Here is an 18444-nt window from a genome sequence, read left to right as displayed (position 1 = left end):
TATTTTCCTGGAAGCCGCGTAGGTAGTTTTTGTCCTAGTCTGAGCTTTAACTTTGGCTCCTCTGGAGCCTCTGAGGTAATCTGCCCTCACTTCTGCGCGCCTCATGGCTCCTTTCGGTTTGGGTGGTGTACCAAACCAATTTACCTCTTTGGCAGTTTTCTTTTGGATATGAACTTTATAAGTAAGATTGCTGCTTTAGCTACTTTAAAAAGATATCATTAAAAGCACAATTTTTTTTCTTCTGAGAAGCATGTTTTTAATTTCTAAAAACTTGTCTTCATGCATAAAATTCATAAAAGCCATGTTAGAAGCAAGTGCAGTTGTTAATAGCAGAAGGTTAGACAATATGTAGAAGGCACTCTCCGGGAGGTGTGTGATTCAGACTCCGGCGTTCCCAACAGCCTGGGGTTTCTTCAGCTCTCCTGGAAGGGTTCCTGTAATGTCTCTGGTGTCCTTTATGTGATGCTAATAACTTCATTTGGCGACTAAGAATTAAGTCCTATGTTAGGATAAAACGTTTACCTTAAGGATGAGTTTAACGGACTTGGTTAGTTTGAAAATTAGCAGTGGCTAAACCGGATGGAAATAGAGAGCGAGCGTTGGAGGCAGAGTTGATTCTGGACTGCTGTTCTGCCAGGCTCTGGGTGTTTGTAATGTGATTTCCCCTAGTTTGGATTTTCATTTCATATCTCAAGTGAAACTTTATTATGTCTTATAAAAACTAGCCATGTGTTTTATTGGGGTTGGGGAAACATTTAGCCTTTGTTTTGCCAACACGGAAGTATGCCGTGCGCATGTCACATTTATGCATCGAGAAAAACTAACATTCTGGAATTCTTTGGCTCCGCTTATGTCTTTTCTGTTCTTCAGGAGAGCAGTGGCTTCTTGTCTTTGTAAGTCACTAGCCGCGAGGGCAGGGAAGGTGGCTTTTATGGGCAAAGAGCTGTGAGGACCCGAGTAGTAGTCCCCAACACTTATGTAAAAAATGGGGCATAGTGGCAGTGCCTGTGATTCCTGTATGGGAAGGTGGAAACAGGAGGACCCCAGGGAGTCATTGGCTAGCCAGTCCAGTCTTAAAAAATACGGTAGACAGGCCAAAGGGTTGGCTTGGCAGTTAAGAGCGCTTGATGCTCTTGCGGAGGACCTGAATTGAATTCCCGTTACCCACAAACAGGCAGCTTACAAACACCTGTAACTGTAGGGTTTCCGCTGTAACTTTGGAGCCTGTCCTGGAACTAGCTCTTGTAGACCAGGCTGGCCTCGAACTCACAGAGACCTACCTGTCTCTGCCTCCTGAGTGCTGGAATTAAAGGCATGCGCCACCACTGCCCTGCCCAAATAACTGAATTCTTTAAATTGAGAAATTGCCTTATTAAAGTAAAATTTAGTTTAAAAAATCTCTACAACACATTTGGTCAAAAATTCTAGCCAAAAAAAGGAAAGAAAGTTGCTAATTGAGAGTGGGAGAGGAAGGTAGGAGTTGATCCAGGCCCATTATCAAAGCAAATGGAGTTTTTCTTTGCTTGGTTGGCACTCAGTTTGCATGGAACACACCTTACTTCTTGTACAGCTGAATTGCATATGGATCTTAGGTTTTATTTTAAGAAAATCGGTTGCGGTCCTTCTGCATTTAAGTTTGGTTTACGGGAGTGCAGGCGAGCTGAGAACGGGAAGCCCTTCTCTGTCCCACTCAGCTCTGCTCTGTTCTGTTCCCTTCCAGTTTGAGCACTCTAGGACTCCAGAGACAACTGTCGGGTTTGGCAGGAGCTCCATGTGTGCCGAGTGTGACCTGGGCGGTCTGGGAAGGGGCAGGCCCCGGCTCATTCCATTCCTTCTTTAGCTTGGGAGGCTGGCACAAGACCGGTTGTTTCAACTGACATTTCCCTTGCTGAATGGTTCTTTGTCTTCATCCTGAACCGTTCTCCATAGACATGCTCTCTACCCGGTCGTTAGTGAGTTGAGGAAAACTAACGAGTCACTCTTAACTTTTGCCTTTTGCCTTTTACATTCTTGAGATTTCTTAAGCTGTGTTGATAAGACCTTCAGTTAACCCCCTGTGAAACAATGTTTTCTTTTTCAAAGTATGATATAATTCATATCTGTAGAGATTTTTGCACTCGTTAGAAAACATTAACTGTGGGGCAAATAGCATCCAAGCGTTGCTCTAACCTCCCAGTGCCTTTTCCCCCTGTTCTTTTCTCACAAGATGGAGCCGTGCTGCGATTATTTTGTAAGGTGATGTAATCCTGTATCACCCCCATGAAATTCAGGCAGGAACCCCTAGCCTCAGGTAGGACTTATGTGTGAGAGAGCCGTTTATACGCCTGGTTGTTAAAATACAGCGTTACCCTTCCCAAACAGTTGCTTGCCCTGCTGTTCTGGTAAATTAATTTTTACTTAGTTATTTTCCCAGAAGACCCTGTTTTCCTTTCTTAATTCCTTGAGTGCCTGGCACCATGCCTGGTACGTAGCAGAAATTTCATGTGTTGCGTGGATGAAACGAAGCAGTAGTCAGTAGTGCGAAGTTCTAGAGTATTCCTAGCAAACTCTAAGGTGCTGCAGACAGCCTGAAATGCTGATGAGGAAGAGAAACCAAGCGGTAGTTTTCAGTTATTGTTAGATCAGTGTGGAGGACCGCATTTGGCTAACAAAGAATCTGTTGGCATTTCTTCCCAAGGAGTTTCCTTACAGTGCCCCTTTTGGTCTGCCTTAAGCTTTCGTAACTGGCTTGTGATTGAGAGCTCTGGGGTACTCCCTGCCCAGTGTTTTCCATTAATAATGTATCCACAGTTACCTCATGATGTCCTGTGTGTTTTATTTTAGTAAGCGTGTAGTCCGAAGCGCAGGGAGATGCTGTAGTAAGAACAGCAAGTGCAGTGGTCCCAGTGGAACGGGCCTGAGCCTCCTCGATGTGCTAGAGGCTCCTTGTCTCCTAGTTGGACGATTCATTTCACCCTTGCTGCTTCTGGGTCATGGTCAAGAGCTTCCAACAAAGGTCTAGAAATGTCACCATTCGTTTGTTGAATATACTTTGTGTTTCAGTTTCGCCAAAGGCAGTCTTAATATGTAGTGGTGTCCACGTAACTTTTTTATACCCAAGGGTGAGCCTCCTTACAAAGAGAGCTTAACCACGTGAGCCCTCAGAAGTATCGATGATTCTGATGTGGAAATCAGAGCCGGGGTCACTTCTCCACAAAGCTTGAAAGCACGGGTCGGCAGAACTTGCCCTGAAAGTGACTGCCGATTAAAGAGATGTCCAGACTTGAAACATGATACCCCAAATCAGATTATGTGCTTAATTAATGCGAGGCTGGTAAGCTTCTAGTCTAAGAGCTTGCTGAGATTACTCTAAAGCTACCTCATCAATTTCAAATGAAAGTTTAGAGATACACACTTTTTAATTAAAGGGACAGCAGCCAGACTATATAGTAGTAATAAAACACAGTCTTGACCATTTCTATATAGAATCCTTTGAATCATTAATTTATGACTTAATGCTAGACAGCAAAGTACAGAAATCGGAGTCCTAAAACTTCGTAAGTTCATGCAAACATACTTTGAGTTGATATTTGAAGGTGTTAGAATGTGCATTGTTAAACATCTGTTTACAAGTGGCTGGCACACCCGAGTGCAACGGCTGCCGTTATTATCACGCATGTCCTCTGTTTCCAGATAGAAACGGCTTTTTATAAAATGAGAGTCAGGTCAAGTTACTGACTTTGGAAAGATGGAGGCATGGTAGTCAGTCACATGTCGGCTCAGCGGGAGGGGTAGGAATTATGTATGATTGACTGTATTCTTGTGTACAAAGGGGTTTCTCTGTAGGATACAAGTACTCAGCCTAGCACTTTGTCTGGCCTGTAGGAGGTAAGAGATGGCTTTAGATCCTGTGTTTACTTTCATTTATTTTAACTGTTTTCCTCTCTCTCTCCTTGTTTCTTTTCTTCATCTTCCCTTTCTGTTTTTATTTTGCGTCAGACTCGGTGGCAGTTTCTTCCTGCAGCCTCCTGAGTCCTGACTGAGATGACAAGCGTGAGGCAGCACCTGCATCTTACTGTCCTTTCTTACAGAGTGCTTGGTATTTTCTTTAGTCACGTGACTTCGGGGAATTACAGTTCTAGTTATTTATGTGTGTGTTCATATACACGGGGCATTTCTGTTTTCGTTTCATTCTTTCTGAACAAAATAAACAATTCTGTAAACTTCTTTCTGTACAGAATGAACGACTATATGAGCTTCTTACTGTAATGCTGAAAGGGTGTCTTCTGTTTCGTTCTCCTATCAAATAGACCCAGGAAATTGCTGCTCCGGAATCTTAACCATCCTCAGTCTGCCAGAATCTTCTTTCCATTCCTTTTCCTTTTTTGGTCAGTAGCATTACTTTGTCAAGTAATGGCTGAAGCACGCAAGGGCTTTTTGTGTGTGTGTGTGTGTCTGTAAAATTATAAATTACAACAATATAATATTTATGTATGTATAACTACATATAACAGTTTTTATTATATATATAATATACACATACACACACAAGGGTTTCTTCTTAAATAATATTGTGTGTGAAATTGGTGGTTTTTATTAAAGAGGAATCAGATTTCAAAATTTTACTCCTTTAGAAGGCTCAAAGGCACGTGACAGTTTTCTGATGGTGTGTGCCTTTTATCACGTTAACTGTTTTGTATTTACACTACAGAGACCCTGAAACACGAGTTGTGGAAATTGGGGTTTGGTGAGTGAGGTTTGGTGAGACTTTAATTCAAGACGATGCTCCCTGGCGAGTGCTCTCACTAAGCCGCATCCCCAGCCCCTCCCAGTTTGGGGGGGGGTAGTGTAAAGTAGCGGATTGAAGTTACTTTTGAGGGGAAGTAACCAAGGAGTCAGGAATAACAAGCTTTTTGTCAAGATCTCTGGCACTAGGACTACTTAACGGTCGTGGTCTGTTAAACCGGCAAAACTTAACAACAGAGGTGTTCTGTCAGCGTGGAAATTTGAATCACTGAACTTATTTTTGGTGGTGTGGCAGCTTCATCTGGCCTTGCACGAGTTACTGTGTGGAGACTGAGGTCACTGTGTCGACTGGGGAAAGTGGTGGATGTTGGGGACAGACTCGGTGGTAGTGAGAAAAAGGCAGGCTTGGAAGGCTTTTTATTTACTTGAGCAAATGGTCCTATGTGCCATAAACCTGGAAAAATAAGGCCGGGGAAGACGACGTCCATACCTGCTTAGTTAAAGATCTGTTGTGTCCTTTTGAAAGGAGGGGCTGCCACAGCACTCTTTCCCTCCCCCAATTCCAAGACCCTACCTGCCTCCTTCACTCCTACCTACCCACCGATTTGATTTTTTTCTCTTTTTCTGCCCCACAGAAGAAACAGACCAACCCCCACCCCACCCCGTGAGAATTAATTCAACAAGTTAAAAAAAAAATTAAGACAGAAAACTCAAAACAAAGCATCTACAAAAAAGCATGGAGTTCATTTTGTGTTGGTTAGCTACTCTCAGGCACAGGGCCTGCCCTGGAGTGTGGTTGGTATACCTGGTGACACTCCTTTGGAGAGAACTCATATCCCTTTGGCAGCTGGCATTGATTACAAGTACCTCCTTGATTAGGGTTGGGGCTCTGTGTCAACTCCCCCTTCTCAGTGCAGATATTGTGTCTGGTTTGAACCTGCTCAGGCCATGTGCATGTTGCCCCAGTCTCTGTGAGTTTGTCTGTGTGTCCGACCTGCTGTGTCTGGAAGACAGTTTCCTTGGAGTGGTCCATCGCCTCTGGCTTTGAACGTCATTCCTCCTCCTCTTCCACACAGATACGTCCCTAAGGCTTGAGGGGAGGGATTTGATAAAGACGTCCCATTTACAGCTGAGTGCTCTTTTAGACCTCGCGTGATCGCTCTTTCCCTTCAGTGGAGCAGTGATTGCGGTAGATGCATATTTAAAGTCAGTTTCCATAGTGACATCTGCTGGTGACTTTGCAATCCCATCAAGCATGCTAGGAATGATAAATATTCTTAGCTAATAGTTTCATGTTTCCAGCTTTTTTCAGTGTCCAGCTTATTAACAACTTTTTTGGAAATGTCTTCATTGTGGTCTCGGGGTTAGAAAGTTGGACTCATAGTACCCCAGGGCTACTTCTCTAAAGCAAAGGAACAATTGCCGATTATGCTGCACTCCTGGGCAGTGCATGGAACAAGCGTGTCTGGACCTGTCTTCCGGGCTCAGCATGACCATCACAGCCAGTCTCTCTGGTCACCCTGTACGGGTCCCGCATTCCTCGTGAACTAAGAAGTCTGTAATTTCCTTGTTCCTCCCCATGCTTGCTGGATTTTTCTTCTGCATCTGGCTGGAGGAATTCCATAGAAGGGAGGGTTGCCTCTTCCTCTTGACACCCTGGCCTTATCTGTCCTCCAGTTGTACACTGTTATTGCTATCTAGAGGGAGCCAGGCCCAGTGGCGTGCATCTGTAATCCCAGCACCTGGGAGCGGAAGTGGGAGATTCAGTCTCATAGCAACCATTCTGTTTTTGTTTTAAAAGCAAAGAAATTAAAGATGGAAAATTACAACTAGGAACAGAGAGAGCTGAGAAGAGGACAGGTTGTTGAAGACAGAGTGCAAACTCACGGAGACTGAAGTTTCATTACTTCTTTATTTTCCTCAGGAGGAATGAGTTTGCAACTTCTTACACACACACACACAAAATGACAGATTATCAACAATGACAGTTGGCTCATAGGCAAGAGAATTAAGAATAGGAGCTGAATTTTAAGAATGAGTAGTTGTCTGATCCACACCCAGTGATGACTTGAGGACCTCGGTTTGATTTTTGGTTTTCCTCTGTGCTGGTAGTAGCGTTAGGAAGTGCTGGGTATAAGCATAAGGACTTAGAGTGACTCAAAGAGTAAATGTTGTTTCTAGTCAAGCTTCTAGATGACCGGCTGGCAAGTGGGTCAGCTTAGAAACTAGGCTTTCTGTAAAGAGTGGACTGGGCCATGTGGTGGTGGCTCGCACCTTTAATCGGGAGGCAGACAGGTGGACCTCTGTGAGTTCGAGGCCAGCCTGATCTACAGAGTGAGTTCCAGGACAGGCTCCAAAGCTACACAGAGAAACCCTGTCTCAAAAAGCAAAACAAAACAAAAAGGGACTGGATTTCTGTCAACCCCTGGTTTGATTGAGGAAGTATATCAATATGCATTCTGTGCTCCTCTCAGCCCATGACTTCATGCCTTAGGAAAGTGGGCCTTTCGTTCCTTAATCTTAGTCTTTTAATTAACATTTGATACAACCCTGTTTTTCTTTTTTTATCTAAGCAGAGCCACTGTTTTCCATTTTCAACCTTTATTGATATTCAGCTATTCTCTTCCTGACCATAGCTAGGAGTTCATGGTAGGGATTTTTGTTAGTAGGAACATGGGCTCTCTTCCCCTGTTGCCCAGTTGATTAGGGGTGGGGTTGAGAACCAGTTCTCAGCAGAAGACTGTACAGATGAGACTGGGAAGATGAAGGAAAGTAAATAAACGGTGTCCATCAAACCATGCTTACATTTTATAGTTTCCCTTTAGAGCTGTTGTATTTGAATGAATATATAATCTTCACCCAAATACTAACGTTAAAAAAGTGCCTGGGATATGAAGCCAGCCTGTCTTGTCTTCAGGGTTATTATGTGAAGTTTTTTTTTTTTTAATCCCCTGATTGTTGTTCTCAGAACACTGAATTCACACGAGTGCTGCCCTTTAGTGTAGCCCTGGGAAAGTTCCTCATCTCTGAGATTCTCATCATGAAGTGGGGACAATAGCACCGCCAGTGTAGGCGGGCCAGACAGATGAAACCGGACAGTGCAGGACTACCATGTCGCCTGGCTAGAGTAAATTGTCTATGTAATTGTCATTGCTTTATGAACTTAGAATTACATCGAAAGGACTACATAAAAAAGATAACAGCATGAAATATTTGATGGTTAGAAGTGAAAGGCAGGGGTAAAATCTCCATGTGCCTGTCTGCTTGAAATTTTCTAGTTGTACTTCACTTGTCCAATGAATTTGATTGCATTTCAGTGGAGCAGCAGCACGGGAGAGAAGCAAATGTGTCTTCGTTTCATTAATATGTAATCCGGGTTGGGGAAACGGCCCTTGTCTCCTGCTTCTGTGGGTGGCTGTCATGAACAAAGGAAAGTAGAAAAGATACACTCATTGAAGATACAAACCGTTACAATGCAGTCCTTTGCTGGATTATTGAACATGTTTAGATCGTGTTTGGGTTAGAGGAAAAGGAGAACCTTCTTAGTGTGAAATCAGCTGTTAATCATGAGTGGGCTGTAAACATCCATCCTTACGTGGTTCACGTTACATTTACTTATTCCTTATGCTCAAGTTACTTTTGCTGATATTACCCCCCAAATAAGCAAGCACTTACATTTAAATAATCCCAAATGCAAGCGTTTATTAAGTATAGTTAGTTAATAACCATATATTGTGTCTGAAAAATTGTTGAGTAAATATTAAGTATTTTTCTCTCTCTCTCTCTCTCTCTCTCTCTCTCTCTCTCTCTCTCTCTCTCTCTCTCTCTCTCTCTCTCTCTCATACACACACACACACTGACACACACCTATAGCAGAGGAGATGATACATAGTTGATTAGCTCAACTTACCCAGTCTACAATGTATCCACATTTCAGAACTTTGTGTTGCATACTGTTAGGAGTTTATGTGATAATTTAAAATACAAACCCCGGGTTAGTGTTTGAGATAAATACTGTCTTACTGCTGAACATAGACGACCTTGGCTTTTGATTTTGTATTTTGCATCGGATGGGGAGCCGTGGTGATTCTGAAGCTGAAGGGCTTCTGAAGTGTAGTCAGGTGCATGGCGTGGAGCTCTGAAGGTGTCAACCGTTCACGAAGATCAATCATTCGGGAGCCAAAAGGCAAGATTATGCCATTAAATGAAAGGCCAAATTTGCTTAAGAGAGTTGATATTTCCACTTCTAATCACTTTGTGTGGGAGGATTCTGGAATTAAAGTTTTAATAGATTTCCACGACGGAGCCAAAATACAGCCATCGGGCACTTTTCTCCTGTACCGGTTCTCTCCATAAACATGTGTTCTGGTTTGAGCCTCAGTGGAAGCCTCCGGATCCCAAGGCCAACCAAAATACTGGGGCGGTTCCCTTAGTAAGTGGGTAGCTACTGTGCTACCCACTGAGGAGCCAGAGGAATCATGGGTAGCTGGGGAAGATCCACACTTTTGCAGTTTAGAACATCACCGGGAGAATTTATGTTTTTATAACATACTGGTTTGCTTAAGATGGCTAAAAATGTTAAGTTTAGCATATAAGAGACTCAAGCAATCGCTTATGGTAGACTTACAAAAATTTCCCATTTTCTTCACATTTTTTTAAAGGATCAAGTAGTTGAACTCAGAGGAATGTTACCTCTGGTCTCTGTCTCTGGCCATGGCTTAAGGAGTAGGGCTGAGGCCATGGAGCTGAGCCCTTACTTTGGTTTGTCTTTGGTTTCCTGCTAAATCTCCATGAAAGCCAACACATTTCAACCAGCCATAAATTTTATATTTGAAAAGCAGAGTAATTATTAGACCATGAGATGATCTCTTGGTGCCTGTTTCAGAGTTAGATCATAAAGTGCTCTGGTTGACAATAGTAATTGTTAATACTCTCGTAGTCTGTATTATATGCGACACACTTGACTGTTTACGTAGGAATTAACTCTTTTAATCAATCATTAGGGAGCATGCCTCCATTCTGTAGGAAGGGAACTGAGGCAAGGGAGGTTAAACAGCTTGCCGAAGTTCGTGCATGTGGTAAGTGGCATCTTGTGCTTGTCATTAACTTTTTGCTCTGACCCCTTTTTCCTTTCTAGGTGCTATAGAGACTTCAGATCGACTGGACAGGGAGTCGACTTCCCACTACTGGCTCACAGTCTATGCCACGGATCAGGGTGTGGTGCCACTGTCGTCTTTCATAGAGGTCTACATAGAGGTGGAGGATGTCAACGACAACGCACCGCAGACATCGGAGCCCGTGTACTACCCAGAAATCATGGAAAACTCGCCCAAGGATGTGTCCGTGGTCCAGATTGAATCATTCGACCCAGATTCTAGCTCCAGCGACAAGCTGACATACAAAATTACAAGTGGAAATCCGCAAGGATTCTTCTCAATACACCCTAAAACAGGTAGGTCAATACTTTCAAGTGGACTATGTATGTATACTCTCCCAGGTCAAAACCAAGAGTTAGCATTTCTTTGTTGCCGAGCTTTCTTTTTCCAGTTATTCAGAATAAGCCTCTGTTTGTGGATGAAATATAATTCAAATATGTGTTTACCTCTTTGGGCTTCTTACCGTATGTCTCAGCTGTTTTCAGCCTGAGGATTGCTACCCCCCCAAAAGACCATTGGAAAATACATATTTATATTATGATTCATAACAGTAGCAAAATTACAGTTGTAAAAGTGAAAATAATTTTATGGTTGGGAGTCACCACAACATAAGGACTGTATTAAAGGTTCTCAGCATTAGGAAGGTTGAGAACCACTGATAAAGCTGGTTTATGATTTTGCTTCATAATAAATTCTTTTACTCTGGGTCTAAAGCAGTTTTTATTATTTCAATAATAGTTCAGTGATGATATAATAAACCCAGAGCAAATTTTGCTGCTATGTATCGGAATTTTTATAATGGTGCTTTATTTGGGAAGAATATTAGATTGTATTTCACAATTCATTGCTTTGTAAGTACTGTTTTAAGTTTTTTCCCAGTGCTCTGACTGTCGGTAATGGAATCGGGGCTGAACTACTATGGGGTTGGAAGCTATTACTTTCATGAACTGATACCCCAAACATCTCCTTCACTTTTCTCCTCTCCGAGTCTGGGACCCCACAGGGGCTGAAAAGAGCATGTGCTCCTCTTGCAGAAGACCCGGGTTCAGTTCTCAGCACACACTCTGGGTGGCTCTCAACCGTCTGTAACTTCAGCTCCGGGTGTCTAATGCCTTTGGCCTCTGTGGCCCCTGCACATAGGCACAGACTCACACACAGATGAACACACACACGCTCACAGCGTGAAGCAAAAATGTGTGTGACCCTCTGCTTCTTAGAAGGTTGGCTCCACGGCCAGCAGTCATCCTCAATCCTGTGAGCCCTCAACCTCTGCTCTTCCACACCGGAGAATGTGTTTTATTCCTTTGTAGGCTCTTAGGCCTCTTTATTTCCCACATTAAAAAGAAGTGGTCAATTCAGGTATCATTGACATTTGCATAGTGAGCAACATGGCTCTGTTTGAGCTATGAAAATTTTACACATTGAGTGAAGAACAATTTTATTTTATATTTTTTAGTTAAAACAACAGCTACATGGCTTTGAAAAGACAGTTTCCATGTGGGGTAATGAAATGGCTTAGCCTATCAATTACTGGCCTTAAAAGTGGTGTGTGTTTCTTCCGTCTTTGCTGGTAGAATCTGATGAACCTGGCATTCTAAAGAGTGAGCTATATGTAGCGTTCTTATACCCTGTCTAACCTTTGTTTGAATGTCAAGAAGTTAAAAGCTTAATCTTTGTTATTGTGTCTCCTCCACATGTCATTCTTACTTCTTTCTTTGTTTCATTGAACTTAAAATGAAGCAGATCTTGAGAGGATAGGCACCTGAGTTCTGAGTTTGTGGAGGAAATGTCTTTGTGTAGCTACTCGTGGAGGTCATGAAGGTATACTGTTCTTTGTCCTTTGAAAAATGTGTTTAAGGGCTGGTCACGTGAGTCAGTGACCAAGCATTTGTTCAACATATGCACAGCTAGGCTCTGTCCCGTGTGTGTGTGGGGGGGGGGGGGCTTAAATTGTAGCTGAATGACTTCAAAATTTATTTTGAGTGCTTCATCATAAAATTTTTTGTTTGGGGATAATGATGCTCCAGCTTTTGGGGGAAATTCTGGTCCAGTTTGGGTTCTTAGAAAACTAACCGAGTCAAGACTGATTGAGCTTTTAAAAAACTGGAGCATATAAAAGAGAAATTGATAGAATCTGAGAGTGTTCTGCTTTTAGGAGACTTGAGCCTAAGAAGTAGGTTAGCATCTTGGCTGGACCGTACCGAGTTTCAGGCAGCCGCTAGCAAAAGGCTCGTTTTAGCAGTGTGATATGAACTGCTTTCACTGTACAGGTGGTAATTAGGTTCCACAGTTGTGAAATCAAATGAAAGGTATCCAGAAACTAAGAGTCAGACTTAGAACACGTTGCCAGCTATGAAGTAGAAATGTATAAGTTTAAAATAATTTCGGGGTGAGGGGATTAAGAGTCCAAAAAGCGTACTCAAACCAAAGGGGTGGTGGTCCCAGTGTCGAAAGAGAAAAGTCTAGATGTAAAAACCGTGATGAGATAACTGAAGAATTCAGCTAGCTCTGCTTAAAAGTGTTTAATGAATTAGACATCTTATGCCTTCAGTCCCTCTTTTAGATTAGATTAAGTCCCCTGTGAAGAGACAGGAAAGAAAGCAATAAATGTCCTTCCATTATCGGAGTAAATACTGCCGGTCAGGGTATAATTAATAGGAGAAAGAAAGTTAAAATGGTCTAGGTTAGGTCTCAGGAATAATGACGCCAGTGTCATGTCCCTTGGAATGAGCCGATGTCCATCCAGCCTTCCCTTTGAGTTTCTCCTTTGTGGCCCTTAGGAAATGATGCCTGCTGCAGACTCCTGCTCTCTTCCTTATCTTCAGTGTGAATACACACCCTCTAGGAGTTCACAGTGAGTTCGCACCCTTAGGTGAGAAGCACAGCTATCCTGCTGGGTAGATAGTAGGAGAAAATGCAGGTTTTTTTCTTATGGCTTGAAGGCAGATAAAAGTGGAGGTTGCCGAGAAGCATGTTCCAAACTACTGTATGTTTAGGAAAGAGAGTTGTACAAATCACCATGTCTTTAAAGATCCCCAAATAGCCATGGCTCAGCAAGCATATTGTTAAGAAAATATAATAAGTACAGTTTCACGAGCCATGTCTCCAAATGTTTCTGTTCTCCCAACTCAGCCTAAGCTCTAAGTGAGATCCTCAGAGCCCTAAACGGTATTCATAGGAGGCACCTTATCCCCTGAAACCCTATAGCAGGCCCTGAGTTGTAAGAGGTGGTTTGTTAAAATGGGGTCTGGATTGTGGGAGCCGGTGAAAGATGATCTGAAAGAAGAAAGTTCTTGTGATTTACTGACCTGGAACACCACCTGGAGACCTTAAATCAGGGTCCTCAGTAATTAACGACTGAAGGAGCAAGCCACTGGGCTGGAACTCTGAGATGCGGCTATGGTTAGCCTTTCCTCCCAGGACCACAGAGGAAACAGACATCAGGGGGTGGGGGGGGGGTTAGGCTTTAGATTTTTGATGAGCGGTCTGCACTGTTAATAAGGTTAGTCCCCCCAGAGTCCTCCAAGTCCTTTGTGGAAAATTCGCTGCTGCCCGTTCCTCTTACATGTTTCAGTCGCTTGTTTAATGCATATGAGCAGCCAGGGTTTTAGTGGATTAATACAGTTGTGCGCTTTCTGGGCAGAAGCACATGGAGGGTAAAGTGCACATTTGCTTCCCCGTGATTACCGTCTGTGGGGACCACAGGAAACCTAACAGTCAAGCGTCCCTTTGGACATGGAGTGGTTTCTGCCTTTGCGCTGGGAACATGGCACCTTGAGTAGGGCTTTACAAGCCTGTCATTTGGAGGTGTGGAGGAGCCTAGGGAAGGGCTGTGTGATGCAGCCTGGCGCAGCCTGTAAGGAAGGTGTGCGGGGGCGGGGGGGCAGGGGAACAGTCGAGTAAACCCCAGAAGTGCTGTTGGAAGCAGATGGAATCGTCAGCATCCAAGAGACAGGTGAACAGACGGCAGCCTAGACCCTTGAAAACCAGAGTAAAGACTGACAGTAGTAGTGTTTGTGTTGCTTTTATAAATACGGACTTATTTTCCCAGAGTCCGTAGAAAATCCTTAGGACGTTCTGCACACATTTAAATGGCCTCCTCATGGTCATTTTATAAATGAGGCAAGCATCCAAGTTTTGTTGTTGTTGTTGTTGACATTTTTTTTTTTAATAAGCCTTCTGGAACTGAGTTAGGTTTTTTTCCCCCTGAATTTTCATCTCCAAGCAGCATGTTTGAATGAGCTTCTTTTAGTATCTTCCAGTGTTTAATTATGGTGCTGAGGCCGTCTTTCTACATCTCAGACAGTTGTTAGTACACTAATTGTAAGTAGGCTTTGATGAGATTTCTCATTTAGGGCACACAGGCAAAAGGCTTCATTCATTTTCCTCTCCTAACACAGACCCTTTTCTCAACAGCGTAGATTTTAACAACTTTTTTTTTTTGTTTGTTTGGATATATCAAATATCAGTTAGGGTCAGTTTGCTTCTTTTAACATAAATTGTGCCTTTGCTCAAGGCAGGAGAGAGACAGGGGCATAGATATTTTATCGTTTGCAGCCTTGACACTGCCTGCTCACGCAAGCAGAAATAACAGGGCTCCATGGTATGCCAAGGACAGGGGAGGAGCCCCAGACAAAAGAGACCAGTGTGAGCTATATGTGCTTCAGTGTCCTCCAGTAACCCGTGGAAACTGACCCCACCTGTACTTGCGTCTTCATGCTATCAGCTTGGAGGAGTGACCCACAACTTGAGTTGCCAGATAAGTTTGAAGGTTCCTCTTGAGGCCTGTGCCAGCTTCACAAAAGACCAACGTCTTCTTCGTCTTCTTCTTCGTCTTCTTCGTCTCAGTGCGTTTGTTATCTTTCGGGCTTTTGAATCAAAAGTCTTTTTTTTTTTACTTTTTAGAAGCTCCCTTAGGATACAATTAACATGCAAGTAAATCGCACACACTGCAAACCTGCAGTATGGTAAGTCTCGACATTTGTCTGTACACGGGAAGCCCTCACCTCGTCAAGCCGTGGGCATACCCTTCACTACAAAGAATTTCCTCTTGGTATTCTGTCGTTCCTGTCACTCTCGTTGCCCCCATCCCTAGACAGTCTCTGATCTGCCCCTGCCCTTCTGTTAGTTATATATAATACATTTGCTCTTAGAATTCACATAGATGGGTTGACATGGTGTAGACTTTTTGTGGGGAAGGGTTCCATACTTAGCATGTTTGTTTGAGATTCATGCATGATGCAGCTCTGCACGAGCCTTAAGTCCCTCTTTGTATCCATATGCAGATACAGTTCATTCATCAGTAATTGGTGGGCATTTGGCGGTTACCATGTTTGGTTGTCAGTAATAATGCTGCCATTAACATTGATGTAATCCATATAGATCCACATCTCCTGGACTTGTAGGAACAAATATTCTGAAAACCATGAAGACCGAAAACTCATGGAGACTTACTTTGTCTGCTTTTGCCTGACATCTAGTACCTTGTAAGCTGTTACATTGTCTATTTTATTTATTTTTGGTATCTTTAGAGTATAACTCTGACCACTTGATGCAAATATGGGAACTCAGTTCTTGCTTGGTGTTTTTTTTTTTTTAATCTTAAAAATGCACATTCAGTTTTAGATATGCAATAAATACGCATATACTCCTCCCCCACAAAGTTTCATTAAAGGAGAAGTAGATAATTCCAACCAACATTATGTGTGTGTTTAAATAATCAAAATTGAACTTGCAGGTTCATTTTAGATATAAACTTATTAGTATCATGAGTTTCTAGGATAGTGTCTTGTGTTTCTGGGTTTGGTAGAAAAGCAAATTAGAGTTCACTTTCTGTCTCTCTAAACCATACTGTCCAGTATGGACTGCCCTTCAGTTCTGGCTGGCTGTGCTCCTCAGAATGACCGTTTATCCCTTGCACTCTGTGCCTGCCAACATGTTTTAATGTTTGCATACATACGTGGGGATCACGTGCCTTCTGGAATATATTACTCATTTTAATAAGTGGTGGATATACATGGTGCAGAATTCACAGGGCATAGAAAGACCCCCCCGTGAAAAGTTTGGTTTTTACACGGTCCCCTTGATTCCCTCTCTGGTATCTTAGCCACATGTTCTCATTTTCCGTATTGCTATTCCGTCTTCCGTCTGGCATTTGGGGCTGCTGTGGAGGATGACTGAGCAGTTGCCTTTCACAGGCAAGCTCACAGTCCTAGTCAGGGTGACTCTGGCTGTGATGAACACCGTGACCTGGGGAGGAGAGGGCCTATTTCACTCCCAGTTCCATGTACCGGTTCTCATCAAAAGCAGCAAGGACAGGAACTCAAGACAGGGCAGGAACCCAGAGGCAGGAGCTGATGCAGAGGCCATCGAGGAGCGCTGCTTAGTGGCTTGCTCCTCCTGGCTTGCTCAGCCTGCTTTCTTAAAGAACCCAGGACAGGGATGGCTCCATCCACAACAAAATATATATTATCAGTCACTGATTAAGAGAATGCCCTACAGGCTTGCCTACAGCCTGATCTTATGGAGTTATTTTCTCAGTTAACGCTCCCTCCTCTCTGATGACTCTAACTTGTCAAGTTGTCATAAAACTCGCCAACACACTAACCAACTCTGAGCCCCTGCTGCTCACAAGCCCTCCTGTTTAGCTGAGCCGTTGACCCGCCCTGCCCTGCCCTGCCCTTTAACTGGAATCTCCCCAGGCAGCCTCTATGCCAGCTGCTTGATGGTATCGAATCCAGCCAACACCAAGTTCCTTTTGCAGCAGTCAAGGCTCTTGTCCATGCTTTCCTGGCATCCTTTCTGCCTCTTGCCTTGTCCCAATGCTTTCCCTTGCCACACTGCTTAGGGAACATGAAGTGGGACTTAGGAAACCAGAATCATCTCTTGGACTTTCCACAAAACAAAACAAAACAAAACAACAACAACAACAAAAACCCTTCCTCTTCTTCCTCCTTTCCCCTCACCCCATAATGGGGATTGAACCTAGGCAAACCTTCTACCACTGAGCCATATCCCCAGCCAAAATTGCAAGGGTTGATTGAGGTCCTCCTCAATCAAAGTCTGTTCATTTTTTGGATTGGTAGCTTAGTGCACATTAGACTTTTCTAAGTGCCCCTGGTGTTCTTCTTGGACTAATTTCCATTGTATATCTCAGTTGTCTTTGAGAGTTGAGCTTCCAGGAGACAGGCAAAGAGAGACCAGCAAACCTTGTTTTTCTTTCCTTTTTTTTCTGATTTTTTTTTTGTTGTTGTTGTTTCTTACACTTTCTAACCCTTCTGCTATCTCTTAACTTCATTTTAACCCTTCATTGGGCGTGTGAAGCACAGTCTCCTCTACTCTTTGTACTTTGTATTATTTTACAGTAACTTCCACACCCTCCAGTCTTTTAAATCTTTATGAGAAGGGTACAGACTACAAACACTTTATTTGCTTTTTCCCTACTTTACAAATAATTACATGACTTCAGAGAGGTCAGGACCACCCAGGGGCCGAAGCCACAGGCATGAATTTCTGGGCTGCTGCTTCTTGGTATAGTGCCTTTGATGACTGAGTGTGGTTTTGCAGCATTATTATGTATCTTAAAGAATGCTGTGTCACCTAATAGTTACTTTTAGGGTGATACTGTTTCTGTGGCACTTTTCAGTTTAAAACCACAGTGCTCTTAAATGACACTAGAAGTTTAAGCTTGCTGCCAGTAACTGTGCATTGCAGGAATCGCTGAACTTTTTGTGTAAAAGACCACAGAAGTTTTCCGGTAGGCAGGCTGTCTAGTGTTTGTCACATTCTTTCAGCTTTTTGTTGTTGTTGTTTATTTTTTTAAGCTCAGTCTGTCATTCAAGAAATGAAGGCACATGCCAGATGAGCATTGACATTTGTTTCAGTATCTCAGAGTGTTGTGTTCAGTCATTCACAACTTAAAGTCCATACAAGCAGTGGTCCCCTGCCTCTGATTGCTTAACACTGGAAATAGTTAAGGTATTGATTTTTTTTTTTAAAATGGGGGCAGGAAGTGGGTATTTAAATAAGTTTTTCTGGGAGAACAATATCTAACTTTCCCCACTGCTGCAAGCTAGAGTGCGTGGATGGGTTTACTGAGTGTCCCCTCACCAGGTTCTTCCTCTTTTAAATCGCAACAATTAGACTAGTCGTTATCAAGGTCACATTTTTGAGGCTTAGCAAGTTCATGGTAGATACTTAGAAGTGGAGAGTGAACGACTCATTTGTTCCTTTTGCCTTTAAGAAATAGTTTCTCGCATGAAGATAAAATATGTCTAAACTTTGGAGATTTCTGTCCTTGTGCTTCTGGTCTATCTTAATAAACATAACTAGAGCTGCAAACGCCAGCTCACGTGGTTGACTCTCGGTGCCTGGTGGACTTTCACTGTTTTCTCCTCATTCTTTTCGTAATCTTATCTGGGACTGAGTTGTTCTTGCTCAGGTGGCTACATTAAAATTTCTGTGCTTTTTAGAGAACACCAATATGCTGGGTTTTTTTTTTTTAAGGTTTCCTTGTGAACATGTAAAACAGTGTGTTTAATACAGAACTGTTGATGTCGGATAT

General features: G+C 43.0%; 1 protein-coding gene across 1 annotated transcript in view; it reads left to right on the top strand.

Annotated features, from left to right (window-relative positions):
• Positions 1 to 18444, top strand: part of Fat1 (FAT atypical cadherin 1) — a 114727-nt gene that overhangs the window by 41903 nt on the left and 54380 nt on the right. Inside the window, 1 exon segment of the mRNA XM_038325562.2 lies at positions 9863 to 10177. Within this exon segment, the coding sequence (XP_038181490.1) occupies positions 9863 to 10177 (315 nt within the window).

The sequence above is a fragment of the Arvicola amphibius genome, chromosome 4 (assembly GCF_903992535.2).
Source record: "Arvicola amphibius chromosome 4, mArvAmp1.2, whole genome shotgun sequence".
In the NCBI taxonomy this organism is placed as follows: Eukaryota; Metazoa; Chordata; class Mammalia; order Rodentia; family Cricetidae; genus Arvicola; species Arvicola amphibius.
Note: the sequence above shows the minus strand (reverse complement) of the source record. Positions and strands in the feature narration are given on the sequence as shown.